The sequence below is a fragment of the Strix aluco genome, chromosome 7 (assembly GCF_031877795.1).
Source record: "Strix aluco isolate bStrAlu1 chromosome 7, bStrAlu1.hap1, whole genome shotgun sequence".
NCBI lineage: Eukaryota > Metazoa > Chordata > Aves > Strigiformes > Strigidae > Strix > Strix aluco.
In genome coordinates, this window is record NC_133937.1 from 23508278 (window position 1) to 23529149 (window position 20872).

Below are 20872 nucleotides of genomic sequence, written 5' to 3' on the forward strand. Positions count from 1 at the left end.
TACAGTGCTTGTGCTTGAATTAAAATGTGTAAAGAATTTTTATAAACTTGAAGTATCTTCATTACAGAAAAGAAGCCTGTATAATGCAGTTGACTTCTTTTTTATTTATTTGATACAGGAGTATATACTTACCACCTTCGCTGTTATGTCTACCAGGCAAGAAACCTCATGGCTTTAGACAAAGACAGTTTTTCAGGTATGGAAAAATCATGCTAATGGTGCAGAAAACCTACTTCTGCAATGAACTAGTAACTTGATTTAGCTGTAGAATATCTTAAATCCTTAAGGTCTGTGCATAGGTCCCAGCTACTGAAACTATACCATAAAGTCTCAGCTTCATTACATATGATCCAGATTTGGTTAATACTGCCCCAGAAGCTGTCAAAATGGAAGTGCTTTGAATGTGCAACACCTGCTGCTGCCAGTGAATTCTCAGTGAGGGAGTGGGAATTCAAATAAGGTCTGAATTTCCCATGACCAATCCCTTCCCTATGCCTTAGCTTCTCCTTCTAACCAAAGCCCACATACAGTTCCTAAGCTGTCCTGCAGAAAGCTTGCACAAAAGCAAGGATGAAGAAAGTTGGATGGCTGTTATGTCACCAGCTGCCTCTCAGTGTTCAGGATTTTGTATTCATTCATTACTGAGATGAACTTGTAGAAAACTGCACTGTGCCTTACTAAGCATGGCTTTTGTTTGTTTATACAAGTGTACCTGTTGCCCTTTTATTTCCAGCTCTTACATATTCCAACAGCGTTGTATCCATTTGGCATCTTTGTAGTCAGGCTAATTCAATACTTAGGTTATCAAGTATTTAATTTTTGCTGATTAGAACTAAAATTCCACCAGGAAGTCAAAGAGCAAATTGAAATTAAATTCTGTAGGAATATGAATTTACACTTCCTTTAAATAAGTTCAACCAAAGATAAAGATAAAATGAGCAGCTTAGAATTTTCTTTCCCCGTCAACCTCCATTTGCATCCTTTTCTCCTTGTTTTAATTAATAATTAAGTGTAATGCACTTGTTAATGTGTTACAGAAGATATAGAGCTATAGATATTTTAGTGCTGTTTTCTGAAATGAGGGGGGTTTTGTACAGCTGCCTGTGTGTATTTGGTCTTACTTCAATATGCAGCACTTAAAAGCAATAAGAAGAAACAATAATACATGCCTCTAATTTGCATATGTAGAATTCAAGATAGGGACCTCAGATGCAGTCACACATAAACTAGCACATCTACGTTTTATTTTCCTCTAAAAACTAGTTTGAAGAGTTAGCCAAATTTTGTAAAACTGATCAGGTATCTAGCCAGAAGCTGTTGAATTGACCTAAAGATAACCTTTAAAATAGCCTCTAGTCCTTAGTAATTGCAATTTGTAGAGGAAATGTTAATGACCATCATCAGATACCTTCTACAGAGCTCCTGATGATTTAAAGACCTGCCAAACACTGGGCCTAGACCACTTTAATCATTCAGCTGTTTCACAAGAAGAGCTTGCTATAAATAAGCATGTTTGAAACCAAAGCTTGATCTGAGCAATATAGCCTGGGAGAATTTGTTGTCTGGCAACTAGTCGGAACTAGAATTATTTCTTTGTATTATTTATGAGACTGTACAGTTATATATCAATGGAGACAATGAAAAAAAAGCTTCTACAGACAATATTTAAGAGGAAACTGGTATAGCCAGTATTTCATTTTAGTTTTCAGGTTCTTTTTCTGATTTGCAAGATGTTTTATCATTTTCATTTATTACTCTGTTAATCAAGACTTGTATAAAGCAAGCTATTTAGTAATCAAATGGAATTTGCTCTATTAAATGTAAATTATGTGTATGTATGGGCTTATGTTTTATATAGAATGGCTTATAGAACTGGTAGTGACAGAAGAAAAATAACATACGATATTTGATAAAAATTGTGCTTGTGTACCTTGTGGCTTGATGGGGTTTTGTTTGTCTGTAACTCTATGCTTTTAATCTTTGTATGATATTTCAGATCCGTATGCTCATGTTTCTTTCCTCCATCAAAGCAAAACAACTGAAATCATTCATTCAACATTAAATCCTACATGGGACCAAACTCTCATATTTAATGAAATTGAGATCTATGGGGACCCACAGACAGTAGCCCAAAACCCACCTAATGTTGTTATTGAACTTTTTGACAGTGACCAAGTGGTAGGTGAAAGCTTTTTACCCTGATTGCTTCTTTATTTACTTATATTAATTAAGAATAACATTAATGGCTACGATTGCTATTTTGGGTTGCAGGGTAAAGATGAATTCCTTGGAAGAAGTGTTTGTTCCCCCATGGTCAAGTTAATTCCAGAGGAGGACATCACACCAAAACTGCTCTGGTATCCTGTAACAAATAATGGCAAAGCTAGTGGAGACATTCTTTTTGCTGCAGAACTAATTTTGAGGGACAAGGTATTTATTTCTTATATATATGTTTTTGTGTGTATATATAATATGATACATTATATATCCTTTCATGGTGAGTCACAATGTAAAGAACTGTCTTAATATTTGCAAGGTATTTCATTTAAGGAAGATGAGAGAAACTAAAACTCACGTTTGTGTCTTAATAGGGTGGTGCCAACCTTCCAATTCTTCCATCACAAAGAGCACCAAAGCTTTACATGGTACCTCAAGGAATCAGACCAGTAGTTCAACTCACTGCTGTTGAGGTGTGGCTTATTCTTAAACTAACTGAATACAAGTACAGTCTTCTCATCCTCTAGATAACATGTTTGTGTATTTGCTTAAAGAAAAAAATTTCATAGTGAGAAATATGGGGGATTTTTTTCTTTAAGTGTTTTTGAGTTTCATTTTTTCCATTAACTTTCCTAGAACAACAACCTTGAAATATTTTGCCACTCACATTTTATTATTGAAAGGACTTTGTCTCTTCTTTCCTACTTTTTGAGTATCATATTAAGCATATTGATATCTCTCCCACTTTTGTTTATACTGGATTTTATTTTACAGATCCTGGCTTGGGGGTTGCGGAACATGAAAAACTACCAACTGGCACCTGTTATGTCTCCGAGTCTCATTGTGGAATGTGGGGGTGAAATGGTAGAATCTGTGGTGATCAAAAACCTCAAAAAGACACCAAATTTTCCATCTTCTGTTCTCTTCATGAAAGTTGTACGTTGCAAAAAAGCCTGTATACCAGCTATCTATAGCAAAATCAGTTATCCCATACTTTTAAATGTCAAGGATTTGTTATGCAAGAATGAACAGAAAAATTTGCACATCCTTTTTTGACTTAACATAACCATTTTACTGAATATTCTAGTAAAGATCACGTAAACATGTCTATACAGTCACTGATAAATTATATAATTTTATATGCAAAATCCAGTGCAGTACATATGTATTTATTTGAAAAGGCACCAATTTACCTGTAGATGTGTGGCTACTTTCCTACTGCTAGGATGGGAGCTGTGCAGGAGTCAAGAAAATTCAAGATTTAAGGCAATTCAAATTATTCTTACTGACTTCTATTGAACAATAATATAAGGTTAGATTTTCACTCACCATGCAGCTATAGAACACAGTAGTTCAATATTAAATAAATGAAGTAACAGCTCTCATTTAGGGGGGAAATCTTTGTTCTTCATTTTCCTTGTTTGCGTTATAAACAAACTCTACCCTCTCATTTTTAGCTTTTGCCAAAAGAGGAGTTATACAGTCCATCTCTTGTTATTAAAGTAATAGACCACAGACCATTTGGACGGAAGCCCATCGTGGGACAGTGTACTATTGATTTACTGGAAAGCTTTCGCTGTGACCCCTACACTACTAAAGAAGACATTGCACCACAACTGAAAGGTAGACAGCTGGAAAATGAAAAGTTCTACTTTCTTACAAGATGCTAGAATAACCTATCTTCAGTGTTTACCCTGAATACTGTACTGATGAATAGCCATCTCATATTGTGTACTTACTTGGAGATAACACGATCTGAAAGAAAAAAAAATCTAACTCAGAGTATTAATTAGTGCAGTATTCTGTGGAGCATAAGAGGACCAAATGCAAAGGCAAGTCCACTCTCAGACTTAGTGCGCTGGTTCCCTGAAGTTCCTCTTTAGTAACCAACTAGGAATTTAACTACCTGCAGATTACCCCTGCACTAAGTATCAAAGTAATGATCCAGTTCCAGCAAGAATGCTCTGAACACAATGCTGACATTTTCCTCCATATTTTTTCCAAGTTCTACTCTTTTTTTAATTCTATATATTTGAGAAATGTTTGCATATCCTGCACAAAAATATATTGTGTATTTTTAGCAAAAAATGGAAAATAATAGCTTTCTTTAGAGGATCAAACATACAACCAATGCATTATTTTACATCTTCTGTAACTATTTGGTTTTCAAATCTGATGAAAATGTTCAGTAAGATATTTTTCTTACACCATATTGCCTTAATAAAATCTCTGGCTTACAGTTGGTCAACTCTCTGCTGTACCTCGTCGGGATACAGTAATTGAAATGGAAGACACACAGCCACTGCTAGCAGCTCAGGTAAACTTTAAAATTTGATGCTTGCCTTTCTTCTTCAGATCTGTGATTTCTGAGAAGCTATCTAGACAGCAAAATTGTCAGAAACATATGCAACTTTCTGGAAAGCCAGATGGAACAAAGATACTTTGTGACAGGAAAGCAAAGGAAGTATGTCAATCATTTTAACCTCTGTTTTCATATAGTAAACATCAAACTACAGCTTTTTGTGCATGGTAAAGTTCACCCAGTAGTTTAAGAATGAACTCACTTGTTCAACAGCTACTGAAAGCACATGATAGAATGTTACCCAGTTGTCCACTGGTGATGGTTAGAGCAGCCTGATCTTGCACAGACTGAGCGGTTCTAAATAAAGGAGCTAGTAGGTGTATGCTTTGGTGGGTACAGAATCAAAGTCATGCTAACGCAGACCTTCAGCTATTCATTTTATCACAGTCGTGGCTTTGCCTCTCTTACCATGAAGCCATTTTTTCTGTACTAACACTTCTTTTCTTTCTCTGTTGTGCCTCGTGAATCTCTCTACTGCTCTCATTCTTTCAGGACCACCACAATACAATTTTACTTTCCAGGTAAAAAATAATTCAGCTTGCAAAATTTTACCCTTGAGTTGAAACATGAGTGAAGACAAATTCCAGACAGTACATTTTCAAGGAAAAAATTTTCACTTATTTTAGGACCGTAAAATGTTCCCCTTACCTAGAAGGTGTTCTCACAAATTTCTAATGGCCTGTTATTTTAAAGTAAGCACAAAAGTTATGCCCTTCAGTATAGTAATTTTGTAAGCTCTTAATCCACAGTCTTGATTTTTCAAAAATGCAGAATTTTTTATTTTGTTACAGAGGTCCCAAAATAAATACTACTGAATATAAACTTTTGAACCCTTGCTGCTATTTGAGTATGTTATTGATTGCATTGTTCTTCCTTAATTTCTTCTTCTGTATCTTAATGTCAAGATATTCAGACTTTAATTTAAGTATCTCGTAGACCCTGTTCTTGTATGTACTTTCGTCATACATGTAAATTATCCTTAATATTTAATTTAGAACAGTCTCTAACTTTTATCTGAATTAGGCCTTCTTTTCTAATATAAATCTTTATAGCTGATACACAGAATTTTTATTTCCTTTAAAAATTTTAAGAGATTAAAAAAATAAAGAAAACTTAGCACTTTGAACTCACTGGCAAAATGGATTAAATTCATGTAGTTGGTTTCAACTGTAAGAGGGAAAATTTTAAATGCTACATAAAGTGAAACACAGTTTCTTTTAGAGTTTGAAATCACCTGAGCCAAATATATTACAACACTAGATAAAGTGATAGCATCCATATGAGAGAGGAAGGAATATTCAAAACAATTCAAATTGCAATAAGTACAAATGTGGAAAGTGTAAGTGATATGCAGAAAACACCCTGAGGACACAAAATGCAAAAATTTCATCAATTACATTCCAATTTCCAGTGTTTAAGCAGTATGTCAACAGCACTCAGCAAAATGGCTTCTCCAACAACAGTGCATGTATGTATGTACCGAGCTAATGCATGGAGCTGACTGGTACGGGGTCGGATGGGGGAAGAATGTTAATGTGATGTGGTCATGAGCCTGTACTTCTCTTGGCAATTATGCCATAGAGAGATTTTGGAGGAGATGATGCTCGTAAGTCTAGTGCGATTAGTTACAAATATTAAGGTATCCTTCTTCCAAAAGTCTTACTATGTATATACAATACGTATGAACTATTAAAAGCTTTTTTATTGTTGGCTTATTTGGGATCTATGCACCAAAATCAACAGGAATTATTTAACCACACATTCATATTTAAACTTTGTTTAAAAGTCTACTTTCTGGAGAATAAAATACATCTACAGTAAATAAAATTCTAACTCTAACTTTTCTAGGGACCCACTGTATCTCTTAATTTTTTTTCCATAATTTCAGGAAGTTCAAAAAGTTAATAGTTCAGTGTTAGCATCTTGAAAACTTCATATATAACAATCTACAGTGAAGTCACTGGGTACATGAATAAAAGGACAGTAACCATTACATGATCTTTACCATGTGAATATTTCACTCCAAAATCTCAAATCTATTATATGGCATTTTATTCTGTGTTTTGGCATTCTGTGAGTACATCCTACTTACCAGTTTTAGTAACAATAATATCCAAATATTGGAGACTCATTGTTTGCTTTGGGAATTTTTAAAGAAGGTCTTAACGTTTTGATTTATTTTTTTTTCTTAACCTCTTCTTCCCAAAGCTACCAAGTGCATTATTTGAAGAGACATTTGAAGGTATATCAAGGGAAAACAAACAAACCCACCCACAAACCCTAGTTTAAACTCTTCTAACATTATGCTTAGATGAAAGATTCAGAGTTCTACACAATATATTTTGTGAAAAGGCTTTAAACTAGGAGTTTAAATTATTATTGCATAATTATGCAAGCTACCCTTCATGTTGTCAACATTACAAACCAGTGTTTAAACAAAGTCAAATTAAAATATGGCAAAGATTCAAAATTGCCGCATGAATTCTGCCTGTAAGTTTTGCAAATCACTAATGATATGGTTTCTGAGAATAAATCACTCCAATTGCCTTTAGAAAATCTGACAGTCCCATGCAAATCTGAAAAAAATTATGCTCCATTTCTGAAGGTAGTCAAGACTACTAAAATACAGTAGACCTGAACATCCCAGCAAGATAATTACTTACAGAATAGAAATGGAAGTAAATGAGCATGATATACCAGACTGATGTCCTGACCTACTGATGCATTTGGCTTGTATTCATAAAATGTTTTGCATATTTCTTCTGCTTTGCACAAAAATTCATGGATTATGCCTTTAAAATGAAACACAAGGTATGATATATGAATACTAGCACAAATCACATTTGCTAATCGTGGCTTCCAAATGGGATGCATGATGCTTATGCTTAATGGACTATCAGGTCGTAATTACAGCATCTGTGATTTAACAGGTGAAGCATTTTGGATTGTGCACCTTGTTACTACACTTACATGGATAGATCTATAGACACGTATTCTAGTTGTTACTATACTTTATAATTCTTCACATCTTTTTCAGACTCCTGAAAATCCACAGCCTGTAAACAATTGAAAAACAATAGTAGAAGAAAAAGGGAAAAGGCTGTTGAGCATTAGCAAATTGTTTTATAAAGAAGTAAATATTCAAAAAGGGCAAAAAAATCACTTGAATTTTATGTATGTGAAATTTGTTTGGAAAAGAATCTCTGGAATAGATTCAGTTTTGTAAGTGCTCTTAAAAATATTTTTCATCTGAAATAAATCAGATCCAGTGCTCTCTGCAACCACAGAGGAAACCAGGGAATGATGCTACTGTGGAAATCAATAAATAGAATGTGGAGTGTAACGCTGCAATGATACAATAAGAAAACAAAGTTTCTCTCAGTTTTACTTTGTTATGTGATGAACAAAGCAGAGGGTCATAATGTCTTACAGTCCTGAAAACTTGCTTTTTAAAATTTTTAGATATATATATGCTCCAGTTTAATATCTAGGACATACTGACAGCAGCAAAAAAAATAAGTTAAACACATGGTGTCTGAACATTCTTCAAAAGTATTTATAAATTACTGAATACATACTATATATAAAAACCTAAACTTTTAAAGCCTATTTAACTGTATAAAATTCTACAAATCATATCCTTACCATTGTTTTTATTTTGCTCTTTTTTTTTAATGAATTGATCTTCATGAGCAGCTTACAGAAAAGGTAATGTATACTACTTTTAAGAACCTACACATTGCTTTCTTGTAAATAAGATCTCCAGTTGAAAATCAGTATACCAATACTGCTACCTAAATTAGCATTTTAAGCATGTGGATGACGAGTAATCTCTGAAAATGTTTGACATAAAACCTACAATCAACTTTTAAAATGGTAAATTCAGGAAAAATATGAAAGACTGAAATAATAACCCCTAAATATTAAAAAAAACCCCACCTAACATTTAATAATCTGTATAATACTTTAAGACTTTCTTTAAATCCAAACAATCTTAAAGATTTTTTTAAATTTACACAGTGAATGAATACTATTCATTACCAATTGAAGTATGTTTCCCGGGGCAGATAATTATATTATGCAATCCCTATGGATAAATACAGAAAATAGCACTCTATTGAACAAAGTGATTATCAGACTTAAATAAATAAAAATATAAAACCCCCCACAGAAATACTGTCTTAGTGGAATGTATAGATTGTTAGCATCTAGGATTTCATGAGGCTCACTGAAATATTAAGAGGGCAAGACTCAGTGTTCCTTCTTTTCAACTGTATTTGGTAAACGTTAAGGTAGATCTCCAACTGCGAGATTCTGTCACAATACAGACAATCTCCACTGGTTTTAAACGACTGATGTATGGTTAGAGCAGTTACAGTTCTGTCCCAGGGTTATTATATGGCAACAGTTTTGAAATAAATGGGAATGCTGAAAGCAAAATAGCACATTTAGTCCTCAGGAAAAAGTTTTCAATATGTTCACTGTAGTTTTTACAGTCATGTAATTCCTGTAATGAATACCAGGTATGATGGTGTTTTTCCTTAACAGCTGAAACAATGACTGCACTGGCTAAGCGTACATTCACGTCCTCTGACTTAAGTAATCTAGAACTTAGGTGGCTAGGCTGTGCTGCACAGCCAGAAGATGGAGGAGGGAAGTATACACACCTCCAGAAATCAGTCCTTTGAGATAGGGATCTAGATAGCAGTAATTAATTACTTGCTTGAAGATTGCTGGCTGTTGACTATCAATGTAGCTGGATTATAGACTAGATAACTAAACCTAGGTAAGAGAAATTCCATCTTTTTAGCTTTAATATTTACAGTCTAATTCTCTTAGAGATGAGCCTCTAATATTACTTAACTGGTAGTAAGTTTCAGAGTATACTATCTTTTAGTATGCTTAATTGTTCATTGTTTCTGCTGTACATCATGATATAAAAGAGGCTTTATCTCCCAATAAAAGACTTTTTTATTTGCTTTTTTTAAGGAGGAAGAAATTGTTGATTGGTGGAGCAAATTTTATGCTTCAGTAGGAGAACACGAAAAATGTGGACAGTATATGAAAAAAGGATACGACACTTTAAAGGTATTGCTCAGTATAAAATAAATTAACATAACTCAGAGGTATGCTCTTTTTTTTTTTTAAATGCTCTTAAAATTTAAGTGTACATGATTTCCTGTAAAGGTCCATTACTAATTCATGTGGTGAAACAGAGGTTTAAGAAGACATCTTCGCTTCTTTTCTACTTAACTACATTAAGAGATGTATTCAAGAGTTTAATCTAACCTTCAGTCAAATGGAATTTTATTCTTGACTTCTTTGGGTGCCAGGCAGATCCTAAATAAACATACACAGTGAGAAAGTATGAACACAGAGGATCAGTACTTTTAATGTCTGTTGGTTAAAAATTGAAGCCAGACTACTTTCATTTCTCAGCTAATACACCTAATGAAGAAAGTAAAGACAAGCTTGTGAAATGCTATTTACTGGGTTTTTAACAAGGCCTAAATGAAGCTTGATAACATGTTCTCTAAACATTGCATTTGCTTCCACTTCGATGTAAAAATAAAAATAGTTCCAAATGCTTTGGTTCCTTAAGATATTCTACAGTACACTTTGTAATGCTACAATGGTGGAGCTGATATGTATGATAATTTCTGAACTGCACTTTTTTCATTTTCCCTTTTCTCTTATTTTTTTAAGGTGTACGACTGTGAATTGGAAAAAGTACCTGAATTTAATAGCTTAACAGACTTCTGTGATACATTTAAACTATACAGAGGCAAATCTGAGGACAGTGATGATCCATCAGTGGTTGGGGAATTCAAGGTAAATTTCAAATACTGGGCAACAACCAAATGCTAGATGCAGTTTGTATGTAAGTGGTTATCATTTAAGTAAGTCTACTTGCAAGCATTTCAGATTAAATATGGATGCATGCATTAATAGGGGCAACAGATGCTTGTAACTACTTAGGTACAGGCCCTTCTTTTTCAAGGAAGGCACAGCTACACATTGCTCACACTAAATGTGATACATGTTAATTTAGAAGAAATATCATTCCTGCTATTGTGATCTTCGCTGGTACCTGTGGAACAGCACCTTCCCAGATGACCTCTAAAGTTTCACCTGCAGATGTTCTGCATGAAGTACATTTTTAGAATTAATTTGGAAAAGGTATTTTGTGAATTTGGAAAAGGTATTATGTACTATTTCTGTGACTCTGTGTCTTTAAAAGATTAAAATAATGTTAACACTATGTTAAAAAAAAAAACAAAACACACAAACAAAAAACCCCCAAAAACCAAACATTAAACGATGCTTTTGGAAAGGGAAACAAATACGAAGTATGTGTACATATTCTCAGCTGGAGCAAACGGAGTAATTGTGTTGAAATTAAGAGAGCTGTATTGATTTAAATCGGCTAAGGATATAACCTTGCCTTTGTAGTAAGTCTTATCCAAAACCCACTAAAGTAAAACAAAAGACTTCTAAGTGACTGTGAATCAGGCTATAATTTTGCTATTCCTATATAAAACAGTGTGTATGTGTACAATAAATAAGAAAAAACAAACCTAACAGAGTGACTTCTAGACATTTATTTTGACTGAGTCTTTTGTATTATTTTTTAGGGATCCTTTAAAATCTATGCATTACCTGATGATCCCACTATTCCAGCTCCTCCTCGCCAGTTCCGTGAGCTACCAGACAGTGGGCCTCAAGAGTGTATTGTACGAATTTATATTGTTCGAGCTTTACAGCTTCAACCCCAAGATAATAATGGGCTGGTAAGGCTGCTTTTGGAATGTCTGTGAGCTAACTCTGCTGTAGTATATTTTAAATAAAGTTAGTTTTGATAACTATTTCTTAACAATAATTTTTTTCTTATTTTAAATAGTGTGATCCTTATATTAAAATATCCCTAAGTAAAAAAGTAATTGAAGACAGAGACAATTATGTGCCTAATACTCTCAACCCAATTTTTGGCAGGTAACAAACTTTTTTGTATTTTCAATTTATTGTGTTTTGGAATGTTTTCCTAATTTTTAAGATAAGCCATTATTTGAAATATCCAATGCTCTATTCATAGTTATATACTGACAGTTAATTCTGAGTAAAGTTGCATAAGGCATTTCCCTTTAAAATCATTGGACAACACAGGTGTTTGGCTAGTCTACAGACCTTCTATAGCACATGGGTAAATTGCACAAAGTCAAACAATGTATATATCTTAAAATCACCCTGTGTTATGCATACAAGAATAACAAAATAGGCTTATAGAGTATGGAGAAAGTTTTAACTCTCAAAACTACTTGGATGTCATGATGAGTAATCAGCTTAACATGTATTCCCAGTACACTGGTGGTCTTTCCTTCAAAGGCTAATCATATCTTTGAAATACATGAATAGAAAAATACTAATAAGGATTGGAGAGGATACATCATCTTTAGAACTATTAATGAAATTCTGGGTCTGCTTTGGTGTGCAGAGTTAAGAGGAGGGTTTTGATAAATTAGAAAGTTAGGAGAGGAGGACTAGAAGGATTATAAAGAGTTTGGAAAGCATACTCTGCAATGATGTGCTACGGGATTTCAATTGTTCAGATTATGCAAAGAAATAGAGAGCAAAGAGACTTGATTACAGGTACAAAATACCTTCAAAATTCCAAGTTTTTCCAGAATGATTCTGAAAGTCAAAGTTAAAAAGTTAGACTAGAAATAAAACAGACAAAAAAAAAATGCAGAAAATAATTAACCATGGAATACTTTAACTCAAGGGTAATGGATTCAGCAGCAGTAGAAACCATGATGCTGTGCATCTTGAAAGTAAATTCAGATAATTAATTTGAAAAAAACTCTACAGTCTATTTTGTGTAGGACAGCTAGATGACAGAATAATCCCTTCTAGTCATAGAAGCTAAACATTTGGACTGTATTTTCAAAGGCTCCAACTGTGTTTGTATTGTGGTTAAAAAAAAATTTTTAATCATACAGATACTGGATTAAACAATGATCCTTTATACAGTGTGGCTGGCAGAGCTACACTAGTTGCTCTCTCAGTCCCAATTCAAGCTACTGCACAGAAAACATTAAGTAATTGTGCAGAAAGGAAGGATGTAATATCCATAGGAGTGCAAATGAAATTATTAATAAGTGCAAATAGGAATTGGAACATGAGTGGTAACTACTGCTAGATTTATCAGCATTGGAAGCATACCTTTAATATCTTGTAAAGGCTATTGCTCAAAAATAAACTAAGGGGGGGTTAGGGGTTTTTTTTTTAGTTTAAAAAGTATTGCTCAAAAAAGCAATAGTGTTAACCGGACATTTTTATGTTTAGAATGTATGAACTCAGCTGCTTCTTGCCTCAAGAAAAGGATCTGAAAATTTCAGTCTATGACTATGACACATTGACTCGTGATGAAAAAGTGGGTGAAACCATAATTGATCTTGAGAACAGATTCCTTTCTCGTTATGGATCTCACTGTGGCATCCCACAGCAGTATTGCATGTAAGTAATTTTGTCTACTGAACATTTTTATCTAGTAAGATCTAGTACCCAGTCTCTAAAAAAATCTGGGCTTCATCTTAATTATATGGTTAAAAAACAATGCCATGGCTTCTCATGGGTGTTTGCTGTGCTCAGTCATCTGAATTTCAAGTTAAGCTGCAAAGTCTTCATAAGAGCCTTGACTGAAAACCATGATGTCGAACATTTTAATATTCTCTTTATATGGTAATGTGTGTTATTTCTGTCCAGGGAACACACACTTAAGAGAATTTTCTCACCTACTCATGGAAATAAATATGAAAGCATCTGTTAGCATAAATTATTTTGATGTGTAAAGAAAAAAGCACTCTGTCTTGGCAGGTAATTGAGCTGGTACAAAATTATGTTGCTGTATCAAACTCAAGTGGCCTCAATCTAGGAAGTTACAGTGCTGCCCTTTCTGAATTAGTTGAATAAGTATATTTTACATGACATGTAAATGCCGTGAATGGTGAATAATTTTAGGATGTGTTTCTGTTGCTTTCCTAAAAGTTCAGGTGTGAATACCTGGCGTGATCAACTAAAACCAACCCAGTTATTACAAAATGTAGCCAGGTTTAAAGGCTATGCTCCTCCTGTCCTCTCTGAGAATGGTAGAAAGATTAACTACGGGGGACAAGACTATACTTTGGAGGAAGCTGGTGAGCTTGTTCACTTATTTTGTATTTTGTATTTCTGTCTTAAATTCATATTGATACAAATGTAAAACTTTTCAGTTATTTATGGAAAAATAGAAAAATCTTTGATTTTTAAAATGTTGAGCACAGTATTCTGCTCAATTTTAAATACCTGGGTTTAAATTTTTTTCAAAAGTTCAAAAGCAAATTCTGGTTCACAAGCTTCTGTTCTTTTTCCATTTCTTTTATTCCAGAAGCTAACAAAATTTTGCATCAGCACCTTGGTCCAGGTGAAGAACGGCTAGCCCTTCACATCCTCAGAACCCAGGGTTTGGTACCCGAACATGTGGAGACAAGGACCTTATATAGCACCTTCCAGCCCAACATCTCCCAGGTACTATGAACCAGTTTACTTCTGGTTTCTTGAATGCAGAAATGGAGCATTCCTGCATTTATATCATGTTAATAGAGTGGTATCACTCAGGGGGAAGAGGGCTACAAATTGATATTACTTGGCTGAGAAACTAAAGCAGGTTAGTTTAGAAAGATAACAAAACGCAGTTATGTTTTGCCATTAAGACCCCCACCTTAAACACAGACAGAGTAAAAATTGGGCATGATTTATTTGTTACTTTGTCACTGAAATAAACTGGAATATGTGTTCAACGCCTCACCAACAATAAAGGAGACAGCCTGGCTGAAGAGTTTCCTAGCTACATTCAGCAAATGAGACCAAACTTCTAATTTCTCTACAAGGTCCAGAGGTGCTAGTTTAAACACGAAGTCTTATATTGGACTTTTCTGTTAGCGAGGAACAAAGGCTAACATTCGTTTTCTAGCATTTACTAACTCACCAGTGACTGTTTTTTTAAGAAAGTTTCTGCAGCAACCAGTAAAACTATCTACAAAAATAAAGGGGCTTGCATTTGAAATAGAGTATAAAATCTGCAGGGGTTACCTTACTTCAGAATCTGCTTAAGAGGATTGAGCATCTACTGGGTGGGCCACCAGCTGGCAAACTATCAGCCACATGTATGACACTGTACTTAATATCACCTCTGAAAGAACAAAAACTTGGACCTACAGAATGAGAACTACTTAGGCACCTAACTTGCACTGAGTTCACTAGGAACTGACATCCTGACCATCTTCTGGATTCTTGGCATTGTTCATTTGAAGCAGCTTATATAACATGAGGGATTGGGCTTCCTCCAGTCTGTATTAGTTATGACACTGGTAACATGAGGGACCTCTGCTCTGTGGCTAAAATTAGTACTAAGCATGTCAATAAGCAGATCCATGAAATTACCATGACAAACCTGTACGCAACAAACAATCCCTCATCCATCTTCTCCACTGCTACAGGGAAAGCTCCAGATGTGGGTTGATGTTTTCCCTAAAAGCTTAGGACCACCAGGCCCTCCCTTCAACATCACTCCCCGAAAAGCTAAGAAGTGAGTATCTCTATATACTACACACCATCTGGCAGTCCTGACAGACAATTCAATTCTCTTTCCCCAAACATCTTCTCCTAGGTATGTCTTGCGGGTGATTGTCTGGAACACCAAAGATGTCCTTCTGGATGAAAAGAGCATCACAGGGGAAGAAATGAGTGACATTTATGTGAAGGGGTAGGAGCACCCTGTCATGTAACACTTACAAATGAATGTCCTGGGAATGCCTAGACCATGGGTTCCAAAGATGATTTGGTTTAGCCAAGTCATTGCACACTGTAGCCTCTGAAATAAGTGCTAACCTCAGAGAAGTACAGAAATATTATGAGATAAAGCACAACCAGTTAATGTGCAGTGAAAGATCCCAGAACTTCATCTCTTGAGATGGGAAGCAACAGAAAAAATAGGGCATTAGCTTTGGTGCTGCTTAACCTGGATTCTTAATTTTTATATTTCCTAGTCTTAATATAAACAACTCAATAGAAATGAGAGAAATATACTACTAGGCTACTGATCTAAATTCTCTTTAAAAAGAAATAAAAAAATTCCACCAGCAACTCATCACTGATACAGTACTGGTCATAGCAGATCAGAAATTCAGTTCAGATGTTCCTATTTACAGTGCCAGATTGGAATCGAACTGAGAAAGGGTGTGAAAGACTCCCCAGCCCTCTGTGAGCAACTCTTACAGCTTGTTGGCAACCACTTAATGACATGGTTACAGTACAAAGAGTACCAGTGTAGTCCCACTGCAAACACCAGACGCATCTCTCTCTATTTTCAGATGGATGCCTGGTAATGAAGAAAATAAGCAGAAAACTGATGTTCACTACCGATCATTGGATGGTGAAGGGAACTTTAACTGGAGATTTGTTTTTCCTTTTGACTACCTACCAGCAGAGCAGCTCTGTGCAGTTTCCAAAAAGGTAAATATTTCTAAAGATTTCCATACCTAGAATACAGATTGTAATTAGTCTGATAATTTTGTACCTACATATCACAAGAGACAAGTTTGGCTCAGTTCTGCATACTTTTCTCAAACTGCTATTGCAAACAGATTCGATTTTGCCTTTTAGCCAGGAACAACACACTGGCAACAACAGCAGTCTCCTCTTAGCAAGGGCAAGATTACATCCTTAATACTTCTACCAACCCCAGGGTTCACAAGTACTAACAGACCACAGCTTTGAATTTTCATAAGTAATTTTAAAAAGGTTCTTGGGTTTTGTTTTTTAAAATTTTAGGAACATTTCTGGAGTCTTGACAAGACAGAATTCAGAATCCCACCCAAACTGATCATTCAAATATGGGATAATGACAAGTTCTCCTTGGATGACTATCTGGGTAAGACTTCTAAGGAAATAATTATTGTTGTCTCAAAGTAAGGGGTAAAAATGAACAATTTTAAATTATCCCATAAGAATTGTGTTTACAAAGTGAGCCACTGAGCATGCAAATACACTCCTGCTTTCCCACACAGTACAGGATTACTTGTGCTCATGAATTAATGAGTGAATATTCACTCAGTAAAGGCCTACTTGCAGGTAAACCAAGGTACTTTTCATTCAGGTAAGCCCTATCACAAAGTGCATGAAATGATAATGTGCATGAAAACTTACTTTGTTTTTTTCTTTAAGTAAAATTACTTAAAACAAGAGTACTTCAATTCTAAGTAAAAGAATTGACATAAGGCTGTAATTTACGTTAAGCAATCTACTTCACACCATTATTAATGCTACTTCACACCATTATTAATCCCTGCTTTTTGTAGAGAGATTGCTCTGCAGAAGATTGTCTGCCCTGTATTGACAGCTCCAAAGTATTTAGCTTACATGCAAACCATATAGGCCTCAAAACCTGAAAACAAATAATTCATTTATAACCATCATTAGAGTTAGCTAATCACAGAATCACAATTACATCAGTATTACATTGCTCATTTTGGTTATCTTCTGTTTAGGTCTGTGCGGAAAAAAAAAAAACCTCTATTAAAAATCAAGTGATCTTGCATTAAAAAAGGGGAAGGAGAGCTTGCTAAATCCAATTTATCAACACCAGCACTTTCAACAACAGCAAGATGGGCTCAAACACAGCCTGATATGTCCCACTTCTTTGCCACAACATCCTTAGACAAACAAGAATGTAACTTGTATGTTGATTGGTTTTCCTGTATAACATGTTTAGAGATAGGGAAGGTTGATGTTGAACCACTATGCCATATGGTTGGTTGTGTTATGCAGTGTTTATTTTTTTTAATCCATCTCCTAGGCTTTGTGGAACTTGATTTACATAAAACAATCATTCCAGCAAAAGTTCCAGAGAAGTGCAATATAGGCATGATTCCAGAATACAAGGCAGACAGTTCTCAGAAGGCTCCCAGGACCGCCTCTCTCTTTGAACAGAAATCCATGAAAGGATGGTGGCCATGTTATGTTGAAAAGGATGGCTCCCGTATTTTAGCGGTATGATTATTACTTCTTTAAAAAGTACTTAAAACGTGCTCACCTTGCTTTTCAAATTATAAAGAAAGAGTGTGAAGAGTCCCCCACTTAGCTGTTAGCTTTCAGTGGACAGAGGAGGAGTAAACAGAACATTCCATGCACAATTTCAGGAATTTTGTACCAGCAACAATTTTTTGTTTTAAAGTATGAGTTTAATACTTAAATTTATTTATTTAGTTTTAAGCTCTGTTTAACTTGAAGGACTCTGGCACCAGGTTGAGTCATGTCATCTCGCCAAGGACATCCTATATGTATTAAAGACTAAAGAAAAAAGTTTAAATCCAAAACATTTTTGTACACAGCAAAGATAATTTATATACTGAGAACCCAGACTAGCTTCATGGTTACAAGGTCAATCAGAGGACGTAAAGCATTTTAACCTGTTCTATGAAGAACAGAAATGTGTATTTATCGCTTGCTAGAATATCAAGCCTTTCCATTTTGTCTGCTTCTTCTTTCTAATGTTTTTGCCTTTAAACTTTATTACTGGAATTTAATAAATGAGGAAAAATATTCAGAAACATCTATCAGACACAGCAGTACAAAAAAATGAGATGCTTAGTCATTTGGAAAAGATGCAGTCCTTAGAGTTGTTCTTGAAAGAAGAGAAGAATTGTTTTGCTCTTGAAAGAGGAGAACTGGTTTTGTTTTGCTAAATTGGAAAAAAACAATGTATAGCTTAAAATAGAACTACAAATGAATCAGCAGAACCATTTTATGTACTGGGACTTTTTTTTCCATTTGTCATTTCTGATGCTGTGTTGTGACACTGTTATAGTGCAGAAGTATATTTTGAGAAGGAAATGGAAGATACACAGATGCACACAAAACTCTGCTGTATAAGTACCAAACAAGTACTATCTATTAGTGCTGTTCCAATAAGATGCTTGTCTCATGCCACATGTTTTCTGAAGGGTAAAGTTGAAATGACGTTAGAAGTTGTCAATGAAAAAGAAGCTGAGGAAAGGCCAGCTGGTAAAGGAAGAGATGAACCCAACATGAACCCCAAACTAGATCTACCAAAGTAAGATATTTTTCTCTCACTAGCTTGAGAAATATATAATATCTAGCTACTGTGATGTTCTTCACAAAATCTGCATGCATTCACAAGATCTATTAGACATCAGTTGTCCTTTGCAAAACTTCATTTATAAAAGCCAGTCTTGTTTCCTTCTGCAGACATTAGGATAAAATGCAAGGTGGTTTCTGTATTAATGGCACATGTTTACTGAAACTGCTGTCTTACAGTACAAAACTATCTGTGCTTTCTTCAACCTCCAAACCAGAGTGTTTTAATGTGTTATACTCTCACACTGAAGTATTCTCTGTTTTTATAATATGAGTAATATTTGTTTCTTTTAAAATGCAGCCGACCAGATACTTCCTTCCTTTGGTTTACAAATCCCTGCAAGACAATGAAATTTATTGTGTGGCGCAGGTTTAAATGGCTCTTTATAGGCCTTATCATCTTGCTGATTTTACTCTTGTTTGTAGCAGTACTCCTCTATTCATTGCCGGTAAGAATTTTTAAATATTACTGTTCTTCAGCTGTGGTTATGAAGCTATTTTATATATGAGTCATCAACAGGATACAAGAGATTCTATCAACTCAGTTTTATCAAGAAGATAGAGATTATATCCTTATAGCTATAAACAATTTCAACTGATTTTTATTGAGAAACAATTAAAATTTATGTTAAAACTAACCTATTAACTACAGATGGAGCAAATAAGTGCTTTAGAAGTGTTAATAACCTACACAATTAAAAATAGTTAATAGATGGTCTAGAGTCTGGATTTCAGTCTTATTTAATCTGAAATATTTTACTCATTTTTACTGTATTTTAACTGAAATTACCATACCCTGAATACATTCTGATCCATTTTAATATCTTAAATGTCTTTTACAAAACTACACTGAAGTATTTCATGTACATCTTTTTACCTCTATTGTTTCTTCCCTCCTCCCCCAACAGAACTATTTGTCAATGAAGATCGTGAAACCAATTTAAAGAAGAGTTTTTTACCTCATCTTTTTAAATAGTAATGCAGTTTCACCTCAGACTGTGGACCAAATTCAGCAAGGCTCTTCATCCTTTTTATCTGCTAGTATTTGGAACTGTAAAATAGCTAAGTAAGAATTTAACCAAGGTTAGTCAAGGTTCAAGAGGTCAGGTGTTTTAAAAAAACAAAAGATAAACCCCCTCATGTTTCATGTACATTTTTTTACTTCAGTAGTATCTACACATGGTAAAGTTCTGACTTCCTTGCTTTTAACCTAGATTTTCATAAAAATTACTCTTTTTTTAATGGATACTTCCTTTCGAGAATGCCTTTCTATTGAACTCATTTTGAAACTTTGCATTTTAACTTAATGAAAAACAAGCACTACTTATAATTACATATACCAAAAAAACTTCACAGTGCAATCAAAGAAGGGTCAGACATTGTTTCTAGAAAAATTTTCATCATCATGCTGCTTAAAATTCTTAGTTACTGCACTGTAGACTTGACAATTATATATATGTATCTTGACAACTGCATGTGTGTAGAAATAAACTGTTTACTTGGTATAATTTACAAATGTTTAAATAAACTTATCCACAAGTAAATGCAAGTTTCCAGTTTTCTTTATCTATTGCAAAAACTGCAGTGCATTAGGGATTGTACAGTGTCTATCAGAGAATGTAATGCCACAAATCTGGAGCTTAAGGTATTTTACCATTATCTTTACAGTGAATAATAAGAAAATACTTCTGCACAAAGTTCTAATTAATTTCTTCATTAATTAGGAAATTAATAAAGAAATTAAATTAGTAGAATAGTTTCACTGCACTCCTTGTACATAGAGATGATCTTGAATCAAAATGTAAGAGGATACACAAACCAGAGTCAACCCTTGTTTGAAATCTGATCTGCACGTGGGAAGTATTTCATTTAGCCTCAGTCTCCTCTCCCTAGGCACAGTAAAATATAATCTGCACTAAAAATCAGGTTATAGTCTGGGATTCCACCTCGCTTTTATGGAGAGCCAAAGCAGAAGCATCTCTCTCAACATTCACTGGTGCCTGAAATGTAGGAAATCTGCAGCAGAACCTGAAATTAGCATTTTGTATGACTGTCACACTCTTGACTGGATAAAGACTTCAAGCTGTCTTTAAAAAGATG

General features: G+C 34.6%; 1 protein-coding gene across 2 annotated transcripts in view; it reads left to right on the forward strand.

The window, feature by feature from the left end:
* Positions 1 to 20316, forward strand: part of MYOF (myoferlin) — a 71331-nt gene extending 51015 nt beyond the window's left edge. The window contains exons 32-55 of one of the 2 annotated variants that reach the window (XM_074830938.1): positions 119 to 196; positions 1997 to 2178; positions 2272 to 2430; positions 2592 to 2690; positions 2992 to 3153; positions 3675 to 3840; positions 4458 to 4534; positions 5991 to 6047; positions 8276 to 8287; positions 9569 to 9667; positions 10286 to 10411; positions 11215 to 11370; positions 11481 to 11572; positions 12923 to 13093; positions 13625 to 13773; positions 14004 to 14143; positions 15115 to 15203; positions 15285 to 15380; positions 15988 to 16129; positions 16448 to 16547; positions 17472 to 17665; positions 18619 to 18728; positions 19074 to 19221; positions 19681 to 20316. In XM_074830938.1, coding sequence (XP_074687039.1) covers positions 119 to 196; positions 1997 to 2178; positions 2272 to 2430; positions 2592 to 2690; positions 2992 to 3153; positions 3675 to 3840; positions 4458 to 4534; positions 5991 to 6047; positions 8276 to 8287; positions 9569 to 9667; positions 10286 to 10411; positions 11215 to 11370; positions 11481 to 11572; positions 12923 to 13093; positions 13625 to 13773; positions 14004 to 14143; positions 15115 to 15203; positions 15285 to 15380; positions 15988 to 16129; positions 16448 to 16547; positions 17472 to 17665; positions 18619 to 18728; positions 19074 to 19221; positions 19681 to 19716 — 2840 coding nt within the window. In that variant the 3' untranslated portion in view covers positions 19717 to 20316. The remainder of the gene's footprint in view (positions 1 to 118; positions 197 to 1996; positions 2179 to 2271; positions 2431 to 2591; positions 2691 to 2991; positions 3154 to 3674; positions 3841 to 4457; positions 4535 to 5990; positions 6048 to 8275; positions 8288 to 9568; positions 9668 to 10285; positions 10412 to 11214; positions 11371 to 11480; positions 11573 to 12922; positions 13094 to 13624; positions 13774 to 14003; positions 14144 to 15114; positions 15204 to 15284; positions 15381 to 15987; positions 16130 to 16447; positions 16548 to 17471; positions 17666 to 18618; positions 18729 to 19073; positions 19222 to 19680) is intronic. The other variant, XM_074830939.1, reaches the window with a different exon arrangement.
* Positions 20317 to 20872: the final 556 nt, after the last annotated feature.